This window comes from Manis pentadactyla, chromosome 1 (assembly GCF_030020395.1).
Source record: "Manis pentadactyla isolate mManPen7 chromosome 1, mManPen7.hap1, whole genome shotgun sequence".
Classification (NCBI taxonomy): domain Eukaryota; kingdom Metazoa; phylum Chordata; class Mammalia; order Pholidota; family Manidae; genus Manis; species Manis pentadactyla.
This window is the reverse complement of record NC_080019.1, coordinates 235,968,135-235,987,490: the sequence shown is the minus strand read 5'-3', so window position 1 is coordinate 235,987,490 and position 19,356 is coordinate 235,968,135. Positions and strand designations below refer to the sequence as shown.

The window sequence follows — 19,356 nt, the reverse complement described above, 5'->3', positions numbered from 1 at the left end:
TCTCCTACATGAATTCTTCTGTCAACCTGATTCTGTCTGCTTCCTCTCTTTTAGCAATTTCTTAGATTTAGTGAATTTTTGATGGCATTTGTTTTTTCCAGCACTGCTAGAAGTTCTTCATTTTAAGTATCTTCTCAGTCACCTAAAATGGAGAAAATGTGTTCTTATGAGTCCACAATATTGAACCCATCTCATAGATTTATTATTACATTTCTTCTTTCATTTACAAGGGTGTTGGGGAAGATGATGTTAATATGCGCTCAATCAGCCACCTTGAAGATAAATTCTCAAACAACACTTTAACACAAATTCCAAACCTAAAATTTTAATCTTATGAAAAAAGAGGTCCAATCCAAGCTGTAAAAACAGCAAAATAATTTCTTGAGCCAAAAGCCAGCCTCCTCCTAATCTACCTTCCTGTACCCCTCCTTCTTTACAAAGACTGGAATAAATGGTGACTGCCTCCATCCATGTGTTAGATGCTTCCTGGTCTATCACCTCACTCAAGTCTCCCTAAATGGTATTATTCCTATTTGACAAATGAAAAAATGTGGGCTAAGAAGATCAAGATCATGTCAACAAATAAGAAGTCAAATTTAAACCTAGGAATGCAACTCCCAAGCCCAGTCCTTCCAATACACCTGCCTGCATTCCTAAGGGGCAAAGGGGCCACAGCTGAACCTTCTCCCTCAGCAGAAACACCTCTCCACACTCCTGCCTCTCCACCATGTCCCACTCCCTTTCCTTCTGGGTGGTAAAAGCATAGAGGACAAAATGCGAGGCAACCACAATAAACGTTAACAAGAAAGCAGCATCCACAACTAAAGAAGACTGTCGGTTTCACCTAAGGAACCTCTCAACCCCTTTCTAACCTCTTAGCATATTTGTTAGTTTCCCCTCTTTGAGTAAGATTATCAATTGGCATCATTTCCTGAGGTTTATAAATAGCCAGTGCAGACCTAGAAATCTACAAGTGACAGAGTCATAAATGAAGATCACTAAAATATATCAGCCTTTCCATTTTAAAACAAGTTCCAAATGGGATGCTTAGCAATGAGCTAAGACTAGACTCCATGTTCTTGACATGCTCAGGGTGACACAGACAAAAGGGAAGCTTCAGTCACACAGAGCTGTGTCACATCCAAATACAGTCCCAGAAGACCTCTAATTTCTATACTGTTCAAGTCTCTAAAGCAAATGACAAACACCTGTGGTCTTTGTTTACAAGGGTTGCAAATATTTTTAGTCTGCATTAACTATGAAAGCTTTTCTGTTAAAATGTTTCAAAAAACAGCATTATTTATCGCAGTGAAAATGACCTCTCGTATCTGTATATAGATGCCATGCTTCTACTAACCAAAACCTTGGTGGCAAACAGTCAATTAAGAGGATGCACCTTGTTTCCCTTTTACCTGAACCTGCTGTGGCTGTTGAACCTGGATCTGCTGTTCTTGCTGGGTCTGTGGCTGAACACTGGTGGTAACTGGACAGGCAAGTTCAAGCAAAGACCCAGCCACTTCGGTGCTGTCTGTGTAAATGCAGTTCCCGCCCTGCTGGTACACCATGGCAGTGGTGGCCGTCTGCTGGAACTCCTGAAGGGCTTCTGGCCCCTTGGAGGCTAACGAGTCCAGAAATTCCTTCATCCTGTGCTGTGGGACAGACCGTGCCTTTACTCGGATGTACTCTTCAAAGGAGATGGTGTTCTCCAAAGAATTATTCATATTGCAAAGTTCTTAGGGTTCCTAGAGATAAAACAGAAGTCAAAATTACGCTTTGTCTTTCACCTTGAAATACACAGAGCAATCACTTCCAGCAGAGCGGAATATTCAGGACAGCTATATGCACCTGGAATCCAAATAAGTTTTATTATGCCAACTCACTTTTTTGGTGAATGGTTTATGAAAATAGTTTCCATAAACGTTTCTTAAATCAAACCACCACACTGAAAACAACAAAGCAGACATCACAGCAGTGGATGAACACGCTGAAGACACGCTCTGCCTGCCGCACGGGGGCCATCTGTCTCCTCTGCACAGCCGAGCCCCAGGCAGCAACTCCCATGCAAAACTGCTCTGCAGCCATCACAGAAGGGCCGCCAACCGCTCCGGGCAGGGGTTCCTGCCACCGCCAGAGATGCTCTCCTAGGAAGGAAACAGTGCACCACCAAGCTATGGCTAGGCCCTACAGACAGGATATGCTGCTTTCATTCCCAAACTCTCACTCTGCCATCTACCGCTCACATTCTTTGGCAGCATAGATGACTGGATAAGAGCATGGATTTTGGAGCCAGCCAGCCTGGGTTCCAATCCCAGCTCCATCTCTTGTGGCTGTGAACTGTGGATAGCAAGTTAGCCTGCGTTTCCATGTCTACAGAAAAGGGATAAAATAGCATTTACCTCATGGAGCTGACATGAGGATTACATATCTGTAAAACACTTAGAAAAGTCCGTGACACACAGACAGTGCTACATCTGTGTTAACCAATATTAATAAAATAAGTAGCAGAGTAATGACTCTATAACATCTTACTACACTGATAGACTGTGACTGCAATGGGGGGGAGGACCTGATAATATGGATGAATGCCGAAACTACAATGTTGTTCATGTGAAACCTTCATGAGATTGTGTATCAATGATACTTTAATAAAAAAATATATAAATAAATAAAATGAAAATCTGGGGGGGGAGGGCTGCTGAACAGTGATTTAAATAAGTAGGTCACTACCAAAATCCAGAAAACAATTTTTCCAGTTTTTCACAGGGGTCTTGACCTTAGAACTTCATGTGCGAGGTGCACAATGACTCTCCGTCCACCGGGGACGCCCTGCTGCTGCTGCTTCCGTGCCATTCTCTTCCAAGCAGCACCAGCTCCCGAACACAAGTGGCAGAAGGACACGAGTAGCACAAAGCAAGCGAACCTTTGCCATAAAGGACTCTTAGTCAGTATCCAATGTCAGAGACAGTGATTTCGTTTCTTTGCCATCACGCTGGGAATACCAGTTTCTCTTTCACCACCCAAATGTTCTGCTTATGTTACAAATAGAAGATGTGTAGGTAATCAGCTCATCTCGTCCCCCTGCCGCCGGTTCTGAACTTCTGGCAGAAAGACTGTGTCCTGGTCCTCTCTGAACAGCTGACACATGGTAGGTGGCGGCTTCATCTACATCTGGTGCATTTAGAATTTAATGTGGAACAAGAAAAACTATGGTTCTTTGTTCCTGTAACATCTGTAACTTAAAGCAATCAATGTTATGCTTTTCCCTAGTAAACAGTTAGTACACACCTTGGGGAAAAAAACCTATATAACCAGGGAGAGAATGAGGCCACAGAAAAAATATGACCCTTGCTGCTATTAATTTACTGACACTGGCAATATTTCTGTGGGGCACCATGTAAATATAGTATGTAAATTATATACAGGTGCTTTCAAACAGAATGGAGCCAGCAATAAATCTTTTATAATGATGCACATACATTTCTCCATAAACAAAACCACCACTACATACACCTTATCCTATCTAAAATCAAACCCTAGCCCACTACTCCCAGAACAGCCTCCACTTCTCAGGAAACCCCAGGCTCAACAGACCTCAGTGAACGAACAGTAGGTGCAGGTCAGGATGCAAGGCACAGTTGTGGCTGGTAAGGCCGGTACTGATGGCCTCATCTCCTGAAATTTAACTTGCCTATCCCTCCCTCACCTCTGTTCTTACTATCTCCCTGCCCTGCTGTCCCTTCTTTCCACTGCAGCGACCTTTCAGTAATCTTCTCTCAGAGCAGGAAATTAGGAGGTCTGCTATGTGACTTCAAGATTAAGTTATCAACAATGTCCACAACACTTAGGAATGAGAAGAGCATCAGGGCCCAGCATCCCATCCTTCTATCACATGTTCAGAGCAGGCAACCCCAGTGTAGGCAACCCACACTCACTCACCACACTGGCACAGAACTGTCACAGCCTCTCTTTGGTAAGAGCATCACAACTAAAATTTCCTTCTTAAGCATTTGTCATAACATAGACCTCACAACATTACGAAGTTCACAATACATGACTCGAGTGTCTAATTCCATACGGGACAAAGGAGAGATTATACCAACAGCCATTAACCAGTTCTTCACCAGGCTAGCCCACATTTCAGTTTTCCCCTCCATTATAAAAGAACAGCAGAGGCCAACTGAAATTTACATTTCCCAAAATGTATTATCTTCAACAGTACCATAAAATACTGAAACACCGCTTTAATTTTGAAGACTGCCTGTGCTGCAATCATAGATACTGTGCCAAAGCAAGTTTTTTTGAAAAGTATAGGGAATCATGCAGAAAATTATTTTGTCTAAAATGTGAAAGATAAATAGGAGAAAACAAAAATATAAAACAACACTGAAAATTAAGTTTATAGAAACAGAAAGCCTTCATAAAAATACTGCCTGGTAAAGGGGTCCCTCAATCTTCTCGGTGGCTTATTTCTCTTCAGTCTTTCAAGCTTTAGTAACTCAAGATTTAAGCCTCATGTGAAGTCTGCTGTTAAGTATAAAAGAGAGCTGCACCAACTTTTCTTCTAAAAAACTAGCTTTCTACAGTTTTCAGTGAGAAGTCCACCTAATTTTTGGTTGGCTGTTTTCGTCTTTTTTTGGGGGGTGCGGGGTAACAGTAATACATGCGTCTTCCAAGAAAAATGTTCAAATAGTGTAGGAAGATATACAATGAAAAGTAAAGCATCTAAGAATGCTATTTTGATCTAACAGGTTTAAACACTGATCTGTCCTTTCAGAAAGGTGAGTTTAGGGAATTTAAATCACCTTGCTCTCACCAATTCTGTCAATCACATTTTTATTTTTGCCATGACCACTTTCACAGCTTTAAACCTCTATTTGGAGACTCATTAATTTTAGAGTATCTCTGAACTTTCCACCACGTAAGATCAGGAAATTAAAGTTTCATGCCCTCTATTTTTGACCAGCATTTAGCTAAGTGACTATAGCTTATGTTTAATTAACCTTTTAATTTTAAAACACAGCATTTGATACCAAATCAAACTCAGATTATTAAAAAAAAAAAGTTCCAAAGATAAAAACTTTTCTCCTCTAAGAAAATCCTGTCAGTATTTCTAGAATACTACCTCAAAAAATCACTAAAGAAACTCTAGTCCAAATACACATTTACTCCCTGAGCAGATGAGCAAATAAGATGGATATGTAACTCTCAAAAAGAATGGATAAAAGCTTGGAAAAGTATCTACTCTAAGGTCTCAAAGTTCATTCTTTAAGCTTTCATCAAAAAAAGGAGAGGATCAAGAGCTTGAAGTAGGGAAAATTCCATAAAATTTAGAAAACGCTGATAAAGGTTCATTCATATACATGTGTTCATTGTATATTTCTCTATGCCTATGAAAATCCCTGCAATGTTCTGTAATACACACACGTTTTGGCTAGCAGCTAGCCACGTGTTTTCCATATGATGCCCCTCTGCGGTGCCCCAGTGGGTGCTCCAAGCAGAGGGCACAGCTTCCCAGCTCTCACTGCTTTTGTCCTCCACTAGGGCCCCAGGAGGCTCTTCACGGACTGTGCCCAAGTCCACAGAACCATCAGAGAACGACGGAGTCAGAGGAAGGTAAAAAATACTAACAAATAATGGATTAAATGGAGAGAGCTTAAACATTTAATGGAAAAGGCGAATTTGAAAGAGCATTCCCATCTGTCCATTTATACATACTAAAACATACATGGCTTCATTTCTTGTCCATTTAACCTGCACACCTGGCAGTACCCACCAGACCAGCAGGTCCCAATAATGTAAGTGCACTAAGTCAGCATCTGACATGGCAAGAAAAGTGCTTAGAGAAAAAAAAAAAACAGCTTCAGATTAAAAGTATTTTAGACCAGTCAGTGAACAAAGAAAAACAATGAGAAAAATTAAACAGATTCTCAATAGTGGTGACAGTTTCCTTTGCTTTTATGCTCAGAAAAAGTTTACTCACTACAATTTTTAGATTTACAGTGTAATTTTTTTATACAATGCTTCGATCCATTTTGCCTGGAGTGTGAGGTAAAAGTCTAATTTTATTTTTTCCAAAGCCAGAACACCTCTTCCTTTTATCAGTTAATGAATTACTGAAATTCCTTTGTCCACTAACTTGAAATTCTAGTTATGATATACCAAATTTCATAAGAAGTCTGCTTCTAAGCTTTATTGTATGATTCTACAGATCTTTCTATAACTTAAAAAAAAAGTTAATACCTGTAAGAGTCTTTGTCTCCCCTCACCAACACCAAGTTTGTTTTTATAAAACAAACAAATGTAATGACACAGAAATACCTTACATGTGTAAATGGAGTCAACCCAACTGTATTTAAATATACCACTCTTGTTCAATTATGTAAGTAAGAAAAAGTGGCCAAAAAAATGCAACTAAGTGCTAACAGTATTTATGCATGTGTAGTAGAATCACAGAGGACTGAAAATTCTTCCTGTTTACTCTCCCCTGTATTCCCCACAATTTGCATTAAATCAATAATTAAAAAGAAATCTTTTCTGTACAGTGGTTACATAGCAGTGAAAGTCACAGACATGCAAACGATTTTGGCTGATCATAGTATGATTTTCCCCTCAAAATCTGAAATTCTTAAAAAAACAAAATCATCAAACACAAGAAGCTTGTATAATAATGAAGGTTGCTAACTTCTTCAAGATGTTCACAAGACACACAAGGCTGAGAGCTGTCCTTGGTAATAGAGAAAAATGGGTAACCTTAATGAAACCACTCTCTATAACCCCAAAGTAACCAGATTCTTCATCAGCTCCAAGTCAAAGGCTTAGTGAGCGATAGTAAGTAAATTCATTGGTTAAAATACTTCCGAAAAACATGAAGCTGGAGGATAGCTGAGTACTCCCAATTTCTGGGAATCAGAAATGGAACGAGAGGGAAAAAAATAACTCCAGGGCTCAGCTGGGTTGGGGAGTGTGTAAACAAGCATTTGCTTCTGAATACTTGATGTATAGCTGCTTTGCAAAACAAAAACAGACAAACCAGTCCCCTACCAACAGAGCTAGGAAATTGTCCCTGTGTGCACAAAATGAGCACTGGCATTTCCCCTGTACTGCCTTCTCCTGCAGCTTAGCACAGTGCCTGACACAGGCCAGGCACCCAACAAATGGAAACTATCAGTATTTGTATTATCTTATCACCAGACAAGACATATCACAGACAAAGGTCATTCCAAAGTAACCATCTATTACATTTCCATAGGTCTGTTTGTGAATTTGTTTTTTTTTTTCTATTCAGATACTAAGGGAAAACCTATGTACTCACCAGAATCCTCCTTTCCTGGGTCCCCTCAAGTCTGTGACACCTCTTCCCAGCTCCCCAGGTGGCTCTGCAGAGAGGGACTTGAATAGATGATGCACTAAGAGAAGACACTCAGCACCACCTTGGAGCCCTGCCCCTTCGTCTTTTCCCAGCAGTCATGCCCTAGGGCTCCTCTCAAGGCTCACATGTACTCTAGCAATGGCTCCTCAGAGTTTACTAAGTCTGGTTCAAAGAACACATTCACATGAAGAGACAATCAATTTCCATATTAAGGAGTTGTACTTACATTTGTCTTAACATAAGTCACTTCAAAGAAGCAGATTGGGAAATGTAATTCGTTTCTTAAATATACTAACCCACAATAAGTTTGTGATAGACTTTATCCCATTGGGCCATTCATCTGCTCTATGCTTTTACCAAAGGAGTCACTCATTTCAGAGCATTTTCACCATAGTTCTATTTCTGGACAACACACTTTCAACAAGGAAACAAATTCACATTCCTACCGAAGATTGATGGGCTGTAAATTGGCAGAACCATTTAAACTGAAAACATCCATTCTGTATGACCCAGCAATTCTATCCCTAGGCGTAAATGACACACATACACAAATGTACTTATACAAGAATGTTGACAGTAGCATTGTTGCTAATAGCCCCAAACTGGAAGGAAAGTAGTTTCTATCAATAGTAGAATGGATAAATTATGATGTATTGGTGCAGGATGCCACACAGAAACAGGAATGAATTAACTACAGCTACACACAGTGTGGATGAACTTCACAAACAATGCTAAAAGGAAAACACAATATTCCATTTATATATAAAACCTAAAAGAAAACAGAACTGTTGCTGAGGGATACAAAGTGGTAAACGTAAAAAGAATAACAAAGAACACAATTATCACATAAGTCAGAATAGTGATCATCTCTAGCAGTTAAGAAGCTGTGACCAGAAGGAGACCTATGAAGGTTCAGGGGTGCTGGCGTTGCCCTATTTCTTGAAAAAAATGGTAGGTACACAGTGGTTCACTTTATAATTTTTCATTAAATTGTATACAGATCATATGAATTTATAGGTATCTTTAAGAAGGGCTTTCTGACACTCCCACCAGCTCCATCCAGTTTTGCCCTAGCATGAAGTATGGACCATTCTTCTCCCCCTTTCAGCAAAGCAAGTGGTTAATCTATCATTTGTTCATGCAGCCACAGTTAGAATCACAATCCAATGTAACAATTAAGAAAAAAACAAGTGAAGAATTTAAAAGCCTGGCTAGGGATTACAACATTTGGAACAAAATGCAGGGCAACTAAATACAAAACAACAGAAAAGAACAAGGTGCTCATGTAACCCCTCACTCTGGGGCTGAGAAATAAAGGACAATGACAGATCAAGGGTGGTCATTTAAAAAGTAGGTAAGCAAGAAGCATGGCACATCAAGGACAAGCAACAGCTGATTAAATTAAGAGCTCGTGCAGGCTTGAAGGAAGCCCTGATTCTGAGGCTGACATGCTGGAGGACAGCCACACCCAGAGCCCCCGACTTTGGTTACCTTCATGGAGCAATTCAAATCTACAAAAAAAACTTCAACTTCTATTTGATCTTTTTTTTTGAAATGGCAACATTAAGCTGGGAAAGGGATGTGGAGAAGGGATGTTCATGGAGACAAATTATTCAGAGGCCTGGAAGTAGGTCATCTTCTGACAGGTGATCTTAATGAGCTAACAAACAAGTATCATCTACAAACACCAATTTAAAAGACAGATCTCAAACTTAATAGTTAAAAACAAAAATACTCCAGAACAAGGAAGCCTATGTTAAAATTTTAAGTATATCCTGGATAAACTTCATTGTTTTTCTTAGTCCTTAGAAAAGCTGATTCCTCCTATGCTAAAACCTGAAAGTCACACTGACTTACATTTTATGAGAGGAAAAACTCTTCAAGCCATTAACTAGCTGGATTCAAAGATGCAGTCCTCCCACATCTTAAATTTCCCAGCACCCAGTGGTTTCTGGCAGACAGCACCCAGAATGATTGGCAGATTTGTAATGTTTCAATATTACCAGAAAGACTGCACACACATTTCCAGCAATATGAATGATTTTAACTCACCAGTCACCATGTTGCAAGTATTTCTGCTGCTTGTCCTGAGTTCTTAAGACTTGTAACATTCTGAAGAAACAGAACAAAGAAGTTCCTTCCATCCTCAGCCTCCTTTGAAATTTTAACTTTGTTCTTAAATACGTATTAGAAAGAACTGTCCCCATCATTATCAAATGTGATTGCTAATTTTACTTCATTTTAGCTTCTTTCACCTTATTAATGATGCAAGGCTATAAAACATAAACTATGAGATGTTTTGTCTTAGGTAAAAAACAAAAGTGAGTATTTCTCTAGAGCAAAGCCAGAACTCCCCTGGCACCAGAACCCAGTGCTGGGATAATAATTGAAAGAAAAAAAAAAAAAAAGCTAGGGTATTAAAAGCCTTTTATCAAAAGACTTTTCCAGTGGTACATGGACAGATCTGAGAAACTTCTGCTGGGGGATTCTGGAATTAGAAAAGGCAAAGCACTGATTCTCAGGTTGGTCAATTTTGTTCTGGACAACTTTTTGCCTGAGCAAACCGCGGGCCCTTAAGCTAACGGAGTACCAGTAAGCCCCTCCCACCCCGCCTAAGAAAAGGCTGCATTTAAGGATTTAAAGAGGAACTTGCGAGCGTGGGTAGCTTCACATCGTCCACAGAACAGGATCCCCTTCCGGAGCGCACAGAGGTGACGTGTAGGAATGGCGCTTATGGAAGAGTAACTTTCCAAACGACAAGAACGAGGTACCGCTGAAGGGCCTTCTAGGATGCACCCTCCCTCTCCAGAACAAAGCCCCGCACTAGGTGAGGAAACTCGAGGGGGCTCGCTGCCCTCAGGCCAACAGAGCTCGGTCTCAGCGGCGGGCAGCACCCTCCCCACGCGCAGCCCGGACATGGGCCTCGGGCCACCGCGTTCTTCCAGAACGAGCAACGGCCGCAAGCCAGGCCGCAGAGCCGGTCGGTTTCTTCCCGGGCCCAGGCCACGACGGTCCGGAGACGTCACCAGAACAGGAAGAGCCCAACCCACCACCTTCCTCACGCTGCGAGCCGCGCGCCCGCCACCCCTCCACGCAGCACGGATGAGCCGCGCGCCCTCGTGGCGGCGCCACCACCCAACAGCAGAGCGCGCGCCCGAAACCGGGGGTCGCGGGCGGGCGCGCGCCCCAGAACGCCGCTGTCGCCCAAGGGCCGCAGCCTGGAAGGCCAAGAAATCCGGGCCGTGAGCGCGCACGTCGGCGGCCGCGCGCGCCGGGAAGGCCGCACGGCGCGCGCACCCGCGCGGATAAACAGGCCCAGCCCCGCGCGAGCACCAGCGCGCGTTCACGCGCCGCGCCCACCCGAATCCCTGGACCCCTCCCCCACCGAGGGGGCGGGAGCGCGCTAGCCCAGGGACGTTCTCCGCTCCGAGCCGCCCCAAGGTCTCCTGGGCCAAGCGGCAGCAGCCCGCCCGCCCCCGCCCGCCGTTGTGTGAGGTGGGCCCGCTGTCTCAGGGCCGCAGACCAGCCGCATCCCTGTCTACAGTGGAGCCCTCACCCGGCGACGTGGTCGCCGCTGCCGCCGCCGCCGCCGCTCTATCCGCCGGCCCCGCCGCACTGCTCGGGGCCCCGGTTCTGCCTTCTCCCTTCCAACACCGACAGGATTTTCCCCTCACAGCTCCCTGGGCGCCATCTTACATTCAACCCTCGCAGCCAATGGGCGCCGAATGTCCCTCTCGCGATAATTGGAGCGTCGGGTCCCGCGAGAATTGAGGCTGCCTCCTGGCCAAACTTAAAGGGAACGCTTCTGCCGAAGAAGGCCGGGCTTCGGGCCGCGGGAGCTGGGAGAAACCTGGGTGCGGGGCGCGGCGCCCCGCCCTCGGACTCCCCTTCGTGTGGGGCGGAGCCAGGGCGGGATAGCGGCATAGCGGCGGGGCCCGGACTTGCTGGGGCCCGAAGCTGCTGGCGCTGGCGGGGCCCAGACTCTCGCTTAAGGTCGCCTGCGCCGCCGCTGGCCTAGGCCGGTACCCCAGTCGCACCCCAGCCGCGGCCCGCTCGCGGAGCGTCTGCCGTCGAGGACCCACCGCGGCCCAGTCCACCTTAACGCACCGCGAGCCGCTGTTTGTACACAGCGCGAGTGTGCCGGCTGTTAAAGCTGCAGGCGCTGCCGCGCGCACTAGTCCCTGGCTTGCACTTGGCTTCCAGCCCTGCCGAGCTCCCGCTGGTCCTCTAGGGCCCCCCTCTGGAGTCACTTCCTAAGTAGTCTTCTGAGGCCCAGGCTGGTCAGGAGCCGCCGAGGCCTTCCTGCGCAGTGCTTGGACACAGATGGCAGTTGGAAGGCCACCGCACAAGCCTTCCTCATCCCGCGGCGCCCAGCACATGGCAGGCACCGATTCTTTGCTCAAAGAGTGGAGTCAGGGCCAGGCGTGTCTCCACCTGCCTCTAGCACAGGGGTCCTAACAGTGGAGGGGCACCCCAGGGCCTGCAGTTCCCTCAGACCAGGTGCTGAGCATATCCAGTTGGGAAAGCACCAGTGCCTTCAAAGCTGTCGATACTGGTCCGTGTACAGTGCACCTGACCCCCATCCCAGGATGTCTCTAGGGTGGGCAGGTGCTGGGGAAGCAGACAGCAAACACACAGACTCCGGGGGGCTTAGCTCATCTTTATTGATGTGATGTCTGGGTACCCCCAGCCTCCAGAAGGAGGAGGTAGGCCCACGGGCCCTCCAGCTCACACCTTTCCTGGATCCTCCTTCAGTGTGACAGTCCGGTTGAAGACCAGCTGGCAGGCCGAGGGAAAGAATGATCATCAAGCCAGAAAAAGACCAGGGGGCCCATGGAAGAGAGATGGGAGACTTAGGCCTCAAACTTTATGAGTTTGGGTAACTTTATGACCGGATAGTTCTGGGCCTCCATTCTGTAAGGATTTTAACAACCCCTATGCCTGACCCCTATCTTGAGGGACAGGGTCCTCAAAAAGTACTCTTCAGAGGCATAACCTCTGAGCCTATTTCGTCACCAGTAGAACATGAACGCCATCTCAGGTGGTGAAGATCAAATAGGGGAATGCTGGCAGAGCACTTGGTGCCATGAATGTCACTATCACTATCACGGGAGGGACAGGAAAGGAAATGTAAGCACCTGTCCCTGGAGGCTGTCTGGATCCACAGAGAAGTAGCCCAGCCGCTCAAACTGGAACTTGTCGAAGGGCTTTGCCAGGGCCACAGAGCAGTCCACTAATGCTGCCTCCACCACGTGTAGTGATGCCTGTGGGCAGGGACATCAGGCAGGGCGGCCACCCAGCCAGGGAGGCCCAACACCCACACACCTTCCCTGAGCATACCGGGTTCAGGTCACTTAAGAATCCACCAGGCACCTCAGCAGGATCCTCTGGGTTCTTATGCTGAAACCTGCGGCCACAGGCAAGGTCAGCCTCCAGCTGGGCGGCCACAGCAGGCAATGCCCATCTGGGATCTGCCCCCACCCCAGCTCTGTTCACTCACAGTCGCTCGTAGAGACGAATCTCACATGTCAGAGGCTGCGACACCCAGTGAATAAAAGCCTTGGGCTTCTCTCCACTATCTGCCCGTCTGCAGGTCACCTCCAGGCTCTCCACACAGCCACTGGGGCCCTGGAAGTCAGGGCAATCAGACCGTGAACCACTTGCAGGACTGGAGGCTGTACCTAGATCCTTGCCCCAGCATGCACTGCAGTTGGAAGGCTGCAGCTGGCTCTCACCTTGACCACACACTGCAGCTCGATGATGTAGCCTGTATGCCTCAAGCCCACGGGCTGGCCCCAGGCCAGGCGCTTATAGCCTGGCTCTGGCTCCTAGAGGCAGGAAGTGGGGCAGTCACCAGAGGTTGCAAGCGTTGACCATGTATAAGAGGCTTCCCTCCCACCCGCATATCTAAGGGGTTGGTTCCGAGGCAAGGAGTAGATGGGCTGACAGAAGAGAGGAAAGAGCCTCGGGACTAGGCTTGACCTCAGACAAGACTCCCCCGACCCATTCACCTCCTTGAAGTCAGTCCTCTCAATGAAGACAGTGGGTCCAAAGGGGACCTGATGGAAGCCCTTGGTCTCATCAGCTGGGAAGTTGGGCACCTGGATGTACAAGGACTAAAGCAAGAGAAAGGTGTCTGAGTCACGCACGCTAGGCCCTGAGACCCCTGTGCCCAGACACAGGTGCGTGTGCACACCCACACCCACCCACACATTATGGCAGACCTACCTTGGCTGCAGGGAAGTTGGTGATTATGACGGGTAATGACTCCAGCACAGCCATGGCCCGCGGGGCTGTGTCGTTCAGCACATCACGCACGCAGGCTTCTAGCAGATGTGGCTCCATCGTGGCCTGTGCCACTGTTACCCCCACCTAGGAGGAAAGGCCATCATTCACCATAGCTACAGCCCACTCTGCTCAGCCCCCACCTGCCCACCCGGCCTGCCAGGCTCTACCCGAGCACAGAAGGTGTTGATGGCCTCTGGAGGGAAGCCCCGCCTTCGCAGAGCTGTGAGTGTGAAGAGCCGAGGGTCATCCCAGTCCCTGTAGGACAAGGAGGAGGTGGGAAGAGGGCCTTTGGCAGCACATACCATCAGTACTGCCAGCCTTCAAAGAGGCAAGCAGCCACACCTACCGCACAGCGCCAGCAGCCACCAGCTGGAGAATCTTCCTCTTGGAGACAACAGCATAGTGCAGGTTGAGGCGGCCATACTCCCACTGCACGGGGCAATAGACATCCAGAGCGTTGCATAGCCAGAAGTAGGAGGAGCGTCTGGGGTGGGAGGGCAGAGTCAGGACTGGTGGCCCCGGGCCAGGGAACAACCACAGGAGGGCCGCTGGAATCCCCTACACACCCCACTGGCCCAGCCCCCTCACCGGGCCTGGAACTCCTTGGTGCAGAGTGAGTGGGTGATGTGCTCGATGGAGTCACAGAGGCAATGTGTGTAGTCATAGGTGGGGTAGATGCACCTGTAGGACACAGGCAGTGTGCCCAGTGTCCAGCCCCACAGCCCTGCCCGCGGTCCAGCACCCCACCCTACAGACGCACAGCCCCAGCCCATGCTCACACCCACCAGGTGTCCCCCGTGCGGTGGTGTGCTGTATACTTGACTCGATAGGCCACAGGATCCATCTTGCCATCCTCCATCACCAGTTTCATCCGCAGCGTGGCCTCACCCTCCGCAAACTTGCCCCTGCGCATTGCCTGAGAAGAGCAAGTGCCCAGCTGCCTCTCAGCCCAGGGGCACCTCATCCTCAGCAGCTCAGCTTACCCAGACCCAGCTGGCTCTCCAGAAAGCCACCTCGAAGAGCAGCAGTGATTCCTCTGCAGGACGCTCTCTCCAGGGTGAGGGCGGCGGGTTGTGGCCTTTGAGCTCCTCTCCCGGCTGGTGGCACACGTAAGCCCGGCCCCTGTGGGCAAGGGCTGTAAGTACCCGGCAGCCTGGCTGGGTGTCCTGGGCAGCCCGGCCGACCCCACTTTTGGCCCTGGCCTCACCTGCGGATGAGCTCCACAGCCCAGGCATACAGCTGGTCGAAGTAGTCAGAGGCATACGTCACCTTGTAAGGCGTGTAGCCTGGGGCAGAGGGAGATGCAGTGTGAGCAGCCAGCCAGGAATGCCCACCGGCAGGCTGTGGCCTGAGGAGAGGGTCGCCTGACACCACCTCTGCCTGGGCCTCGCCCAGCCCATACCCAGCCAGGCCACCATGTCACAGATGGCACTGAAGAACTTCGCTTCCTCCTTCTCAGGGTTGGTATCATCGAAGCGCAGAAAACAGATCCCGTTGTTGGCCTAGGAGAGAGACGGCATCCGTGAGCAACCACAGCCCAGCTCGTCAGACTGGAACATTCTGAGTGCCCTCCCAGGTCAGAGTTGAAAAATCCCTTCAAGCATTTTCACTCATCTTCCTGTAACTACTTGCCCTAAAGAAGGCACCTCTTATGCCAACTTGGGACAGAGAGCAGATCCTCTTCTAAACCCAAGAGGTTGCACTGAGAATTCCCCCAAACTTGACCTCCCTGCCTCCTGCAGAGCTTTTCCTCAGAGAGTCCAGCGGACTCCCAGCTATCTGTCACACTGTGGTTCCCCTCCATGGCCTCTGTCCACGTTATGGGAGAGGTAGGGAAGGAACGGACACCTCTCTCGTATCCAGCCATGGAAGCAGCAACTGGTCACCCTGCTTGCCAGGTCCCCAGACACACACTCACCTTGGCATAGCCAAAGTTGAAATTGATGGCTTTGGCATGCCCAATGTGCAGGATTCCGTTAGGTTCTGGTGGGAACCGGGTGCGTACCTGAGGTAAGGGCAATGGGAACAAAGCAGCAAAGTCAGAGCTCAGGCCACCCTAAAGGGACAGCCACCCCTTCCCAGAGAGGCCGTGGTGCCGGGTGACAAGGGGAAGCATGGAGGCAGATGCTGACGGCACAAGTTGGCATGGCGATGTTCCCACACACCTGACCCCCCGTGATCTCCAGGTGCTGTTTCAGCAGGTCCATGGTATGTGGAGTGGTCACATAGCCCGGAGTCTTATAGTTCTCACCTGCCATGGCCAGAACAAGCCTGAGGACCAGGCAGAGGTGAGGGCTCCCTCTCCCAAGGGCCTGGCTGCAGGAGTTGCCATCAAGACACAGCCGTCCCTGGGGTTTCAACCTGCCTGCTCACCAGGCTTGTGGAACTTAAGCGCCTCCCCTCGGAGCTGCTCCATCAGAGACAGGGCCTGGCTGGCAGCCTCACCTGCGATGAGCAGACCAAGGAAAACTCAGCCTCTGCATCCAACTACCATGTCCAGCTCAGAAGCCACCGCTCACAGTCCATGAACAGAACGGAACCAAGCAGGCCCTGCTTGCCCCAACCCCAGAGGTAAGAAACACAGAGCGAGGCTTGTCAGACCATCTCAGGCTAGTCTCTGGGTAAACAGAACAAAGGAAACACCAAGAATCCTGGTCTTGCCGCAGAAGGCAGGGTGTTGCGAAAGCTAATGGCCTGAGGGGACTGGGCTGTAAGGACCCACTGAGTGGCAAGCCCACTCAGGGAGCTGAGTATGACAGGAGCCTCAAGATTCTCACCATTCTCCACCACATCCTTTGCTGTCCTCCAGTCTGCTGCTTCTGGCCGAGCCTTTGCCACCTGAGAGAAGCCCGGAAGTTGGGTCAGGGTCTCATTGGGGCAGACCCTTGCAATAAATGGGGCCAGACACTCGCTTCCCCAGCCTGAAATCTCTCCCTACCCCTTGTCACCCCCAAGGACCCAGGACCATGCTCAGCCCCACCTTGGGCTTCTTCTCCAGATCAGCCTCTGTCTTGGGACCCAGAAGATGGAGGACCTGTAGGAGGCCACAGTCAGAAGGACAGAGGCGTCTTCTTTCGAGGAGACCCAGACTGACCGCCACCCGCCTGACGGCCTCCTGGCTGCCTACCAGTACAGCCTCGAAAAGCCTATCTAGCCTGTCCTGCCTCTGCTCTTCCGTGACTCAAGTGCTCCTTCCCTCTTCAGGCTCAGGTAACAAAAACTGCCACTTACAGAGGAACCCTGACCCCACGATCAAGATCACCAATCTCCCTCAGCCACCACCTGCTTGTGATTTCATGTCAGCATCCTGAGATGAAAGCCAATTACTGAGGTGAAGAAACCAAGGTTCAGAGTAAAGCAGCAACTCACCCCAAATAAGACAACTCAGAGGCCGTGTCTCTGCCACACCACACCAGGCTCTACTGTGCACCATCAGAATTAAGAACAGGGTCTCTTTCCCTCCCACCACGTGTCCCTCAGACTTTAGGCCCTGTCGATGGCAGGGTCTCAGCCTGCTGCAGCTCAAGGAGGCACCCACCTGCATGTCCACTTCATGCTTAATCGTTCTGCCATCTGCCCACTTGAGCACAGCCCGAGCCTCTCCTAGAAATACGGGAACAAGGAACTGTAGAAAGGCAAGGGAGGGCACTTCCCACCGTCTGTCCCAAGGAAGGTCCTGGCTGACCTCAGGAACCTGAGTCCAGACCAGGCAGATCACTTTAAAGTGCTCCTACTCCTCCGCCCACGCCCCTCACACTCATGCCCAAAAGAGACTGCATGGCCAGAGACAACAGTCGCCTGGCAGGCCCGGCTCACCCATCAGCAGCCCCATGTTGAAATGATAGCGCTCTCCCAGGAGCTGGGACCGGTGGCGATTTACGGCGGTCTCCACCTGCAGAAAGCCAGACCACCTGGTTCAGGAAAGTATCTTTCAGAAATGCTCTAGGGACCCATACCCTCACCCTGGGTCTTCCCGGCTAGAGAAGCAGAGCCACTCCTCTCCAGGGTCAGCACTACGGAGGCAGCTGATGCCTGGGGAAACACTCACAGCCTCCTCGATCTGCTCCGGGGTCACCATGACGCCCACACCACATTCCCGCTCAAAGTCCACGGTGTTGATGGGGTCCAGGGGATGAGTTCGTACATATTCAAGAGCAGCTGAGAAAGGAGAGCCAGTGAGTTTGCGGCATCTCAGCTCCAAATGGTAGGTAGCCAGGGCCTAACCCCACAAAACCCCAAGTACAGGTTGGCCTCCTGGGAGGTTAAGCCTGGCACCTCCCTAGAGAGGTCCTGAGACCACAGGGAAGAGACGCGTGTTCTCAGGGGCCCCGCCTCGGCCCCACCCAGCTCCCCGGCGGGTTCTCCGCGGTGACGGCCCTCCCCGTCCCTCGGCGCCGGGCCCTGCGCCGAGACACCAAGAGGGACCCCGGGGGGCTTGCGGTGAGGTACGGGAGGCGGCGGAAGTGGCAGGGCTGACAGGGTCCTCACCGCTCAGCTGGGGCTCGGTGCAGATCTTCTTACTGGCGATGTAGCTCACGAGGAAGGAGAGGCGCCGGGGGTCCCTGAGCCGGGAGGCCAAGCCATAGAGCAGAGTCCCGGTGGCCTTGTCGACAGTGGGGCCCAGGGTCTCCTGAGCCTGGCACCAGGGGGTCGGAGTGAGAGGGGCACGAGCTAGGCTCGGTGGGCACGCGCGGGCCGCGGCGGAGGGGCGCGCACCTGGGTTGCCGCCTCGCGCAGCTGCGCGCTCAGAGCCGCGTTCTTGAGAGTCTCTCGAGCCTTGGGCTCGCTCAGGCCGAGACCGGTGAAGAGCGACAGGGAGTCCAGAGTCGCCATCGCAGGGACACCGGAAGCCGAAAGAAAACTTCGGGGCCAATCTGTGGCGCTGACCACTGACCAATAGGAGGGCGAAGCCGCCAAGGCCAGCCAATGGCGTGCCTCGGAGGCGTAGGGGCGGGCTCTGCAGGGCCTTCCGCTTGCGGTCGCACCCCACTTCCGGCTCGCGCTCCGTCCCCACTGAAGCGGAGGGGCTGCGGGGGTTGCCGCCGGCCGGGAGGGTAGGCCTTCAGCTTCGAGGCCGGAGGCCGGAGGCGGGCACAGGCACGGCCCTTGCTCCTTCATCCCTGGAAAACTTGGGACCCTCCCAATCCAGTTCTAGCGAGGACATGTGGGTCCAGCGCGCGTTTCTGACGTCGCAGCTCTGCAGTTGTCATGGAAATAGTGGAGCGAACCGAAAACCGAGAGATGTGGTCAAGACCCCAGGGTAGGGAATGTGCGGAATGGCAGGTCCAGGTGCCCATAGTGCGGCCCTTTTCGGTCACCCACGTGGACACACCTGTCCCGGAGAGGGAGCGGTTAGTGCCAGAAGGGACCTCGCGGAAGTTCTGTGATGATTTGGCTTACAGTCTCCTGGCACACTCGTGCCCCTTGCCAAAGCATTCAAATGTCAGGAACCCACAAGCAAATTACACCTTGAAATCCACTTGACAGGATGTTTTACCGAAGTGGGGATAGGGTAGGCAGAGGAGATAGAATCTTCACGATGGTGGGTATTGTGCATGGGGGTCTCCCCAGTCTCTCACTGGACCTCCAGAACCTGCTAGGAATCATGGGGCTGAAACAGAACACATGAGCTGTTTTGTTTTCACCTGCTGCTGGTGGGATCTTGAGGAGATACCCAAATCTGGGACTGGAACTCAGGC

At 50.1% G+C, this 19,356-nt stretch overlaps 2 protein-coding genes across 6 annotated transcripts in view; both read right to left on the bottom strand.

Annotated features, from left to right (window-relative positions):
* QRICH1 (glutamine rich 1) overlaps nt 1-11,072 on the bottom strand; it is a 37,746-nt gene extending 26,674 nt beyond the window's left edge. Inside the window, exons 1-4 of one of the 4 annotated variants that reach the window (XM_036877616.2) lie at nt 10,926-11,072; nt 9,422-9,481; nt 7,313-7,376; nt 1,413-1,742 (exon numbers count right to left, since the gene is read on the bottom strand). In XM_036877616.2, the coding sequence (XP_036733511.1) occupies nt 1,413-1,721 (309 nt within the window). In that variant the 5' untranslated portion in view covers nt 1,722-1,742; nt 7,313-7,376; nt 9,422-9,481; nt 10,926-11,072. Of the gene's footprint in view, nt 1-1,412; nt 1,743-7,312; nt 8,099-9,421; nt 9,482-10,925 lie in introns of those variants that run through there. The other 3 variants (XM_036877614.2, XM_036877613.2, XM_057487820.1) reach the window with 3 other exon arrangements.
* A 937-nt stretch (nt 11,073-12,009) lies between these two features.
* Nucleotides 12,010-18,545, bottom strand: QARS1 (glutaminyl-tRNA synthetase 1). 2 transcript variants are annotated; one of them, XM_036877609.2, is made up of 24 exons: nt 18,374-18,545; nt 18,146-18,293; nt 17,706-17,815; nt 17,474-17,549; nt 17,196-17,260; nt 16,638-16,691; nt 16,435-16,495; nt 16,031-16,102; nt 15,823-15,908; nt 15,576-15,662; nt 15,060-15,159; nt 14,865-14,943; nt 14,671-14,779; nt 14,443-14,573; nt 14,246-14,338; nt 14,004-14,141; nt 13,825-13,912; nt 13,598-13,741; nt 13,381-13,485; nt 13,105-13,197; nt 12,870-12,997; nt 12,710-12,776; nt 12,508-12,633; nt 12,010-12,148 (listed from the first exon to the last, which is right to left on the bottom strand). In XM_036877609.2, the coding sequence occupies exons 1-24, from the start codon at nt 18,488-18,490 to the stop codon at nt 12,098-12,100; spliced, it is 2,328 nt and encodes a 775-aa protein (XP_036733504.2). In that variant the 5' UTR covers nt 18,491-18,545; the 3' UTR covers nt 12,010-12,097. The 2 variants fall into 2 exon arrangements, with proteins under 2 accessions (XP_036733504.2, XP_036733507.2); XM_036877612.2 differs by lacking the exon at nt 16,638-16,691.
* Nucleotides 18,546-19,356: the final 811 nt, after the last annotated feature.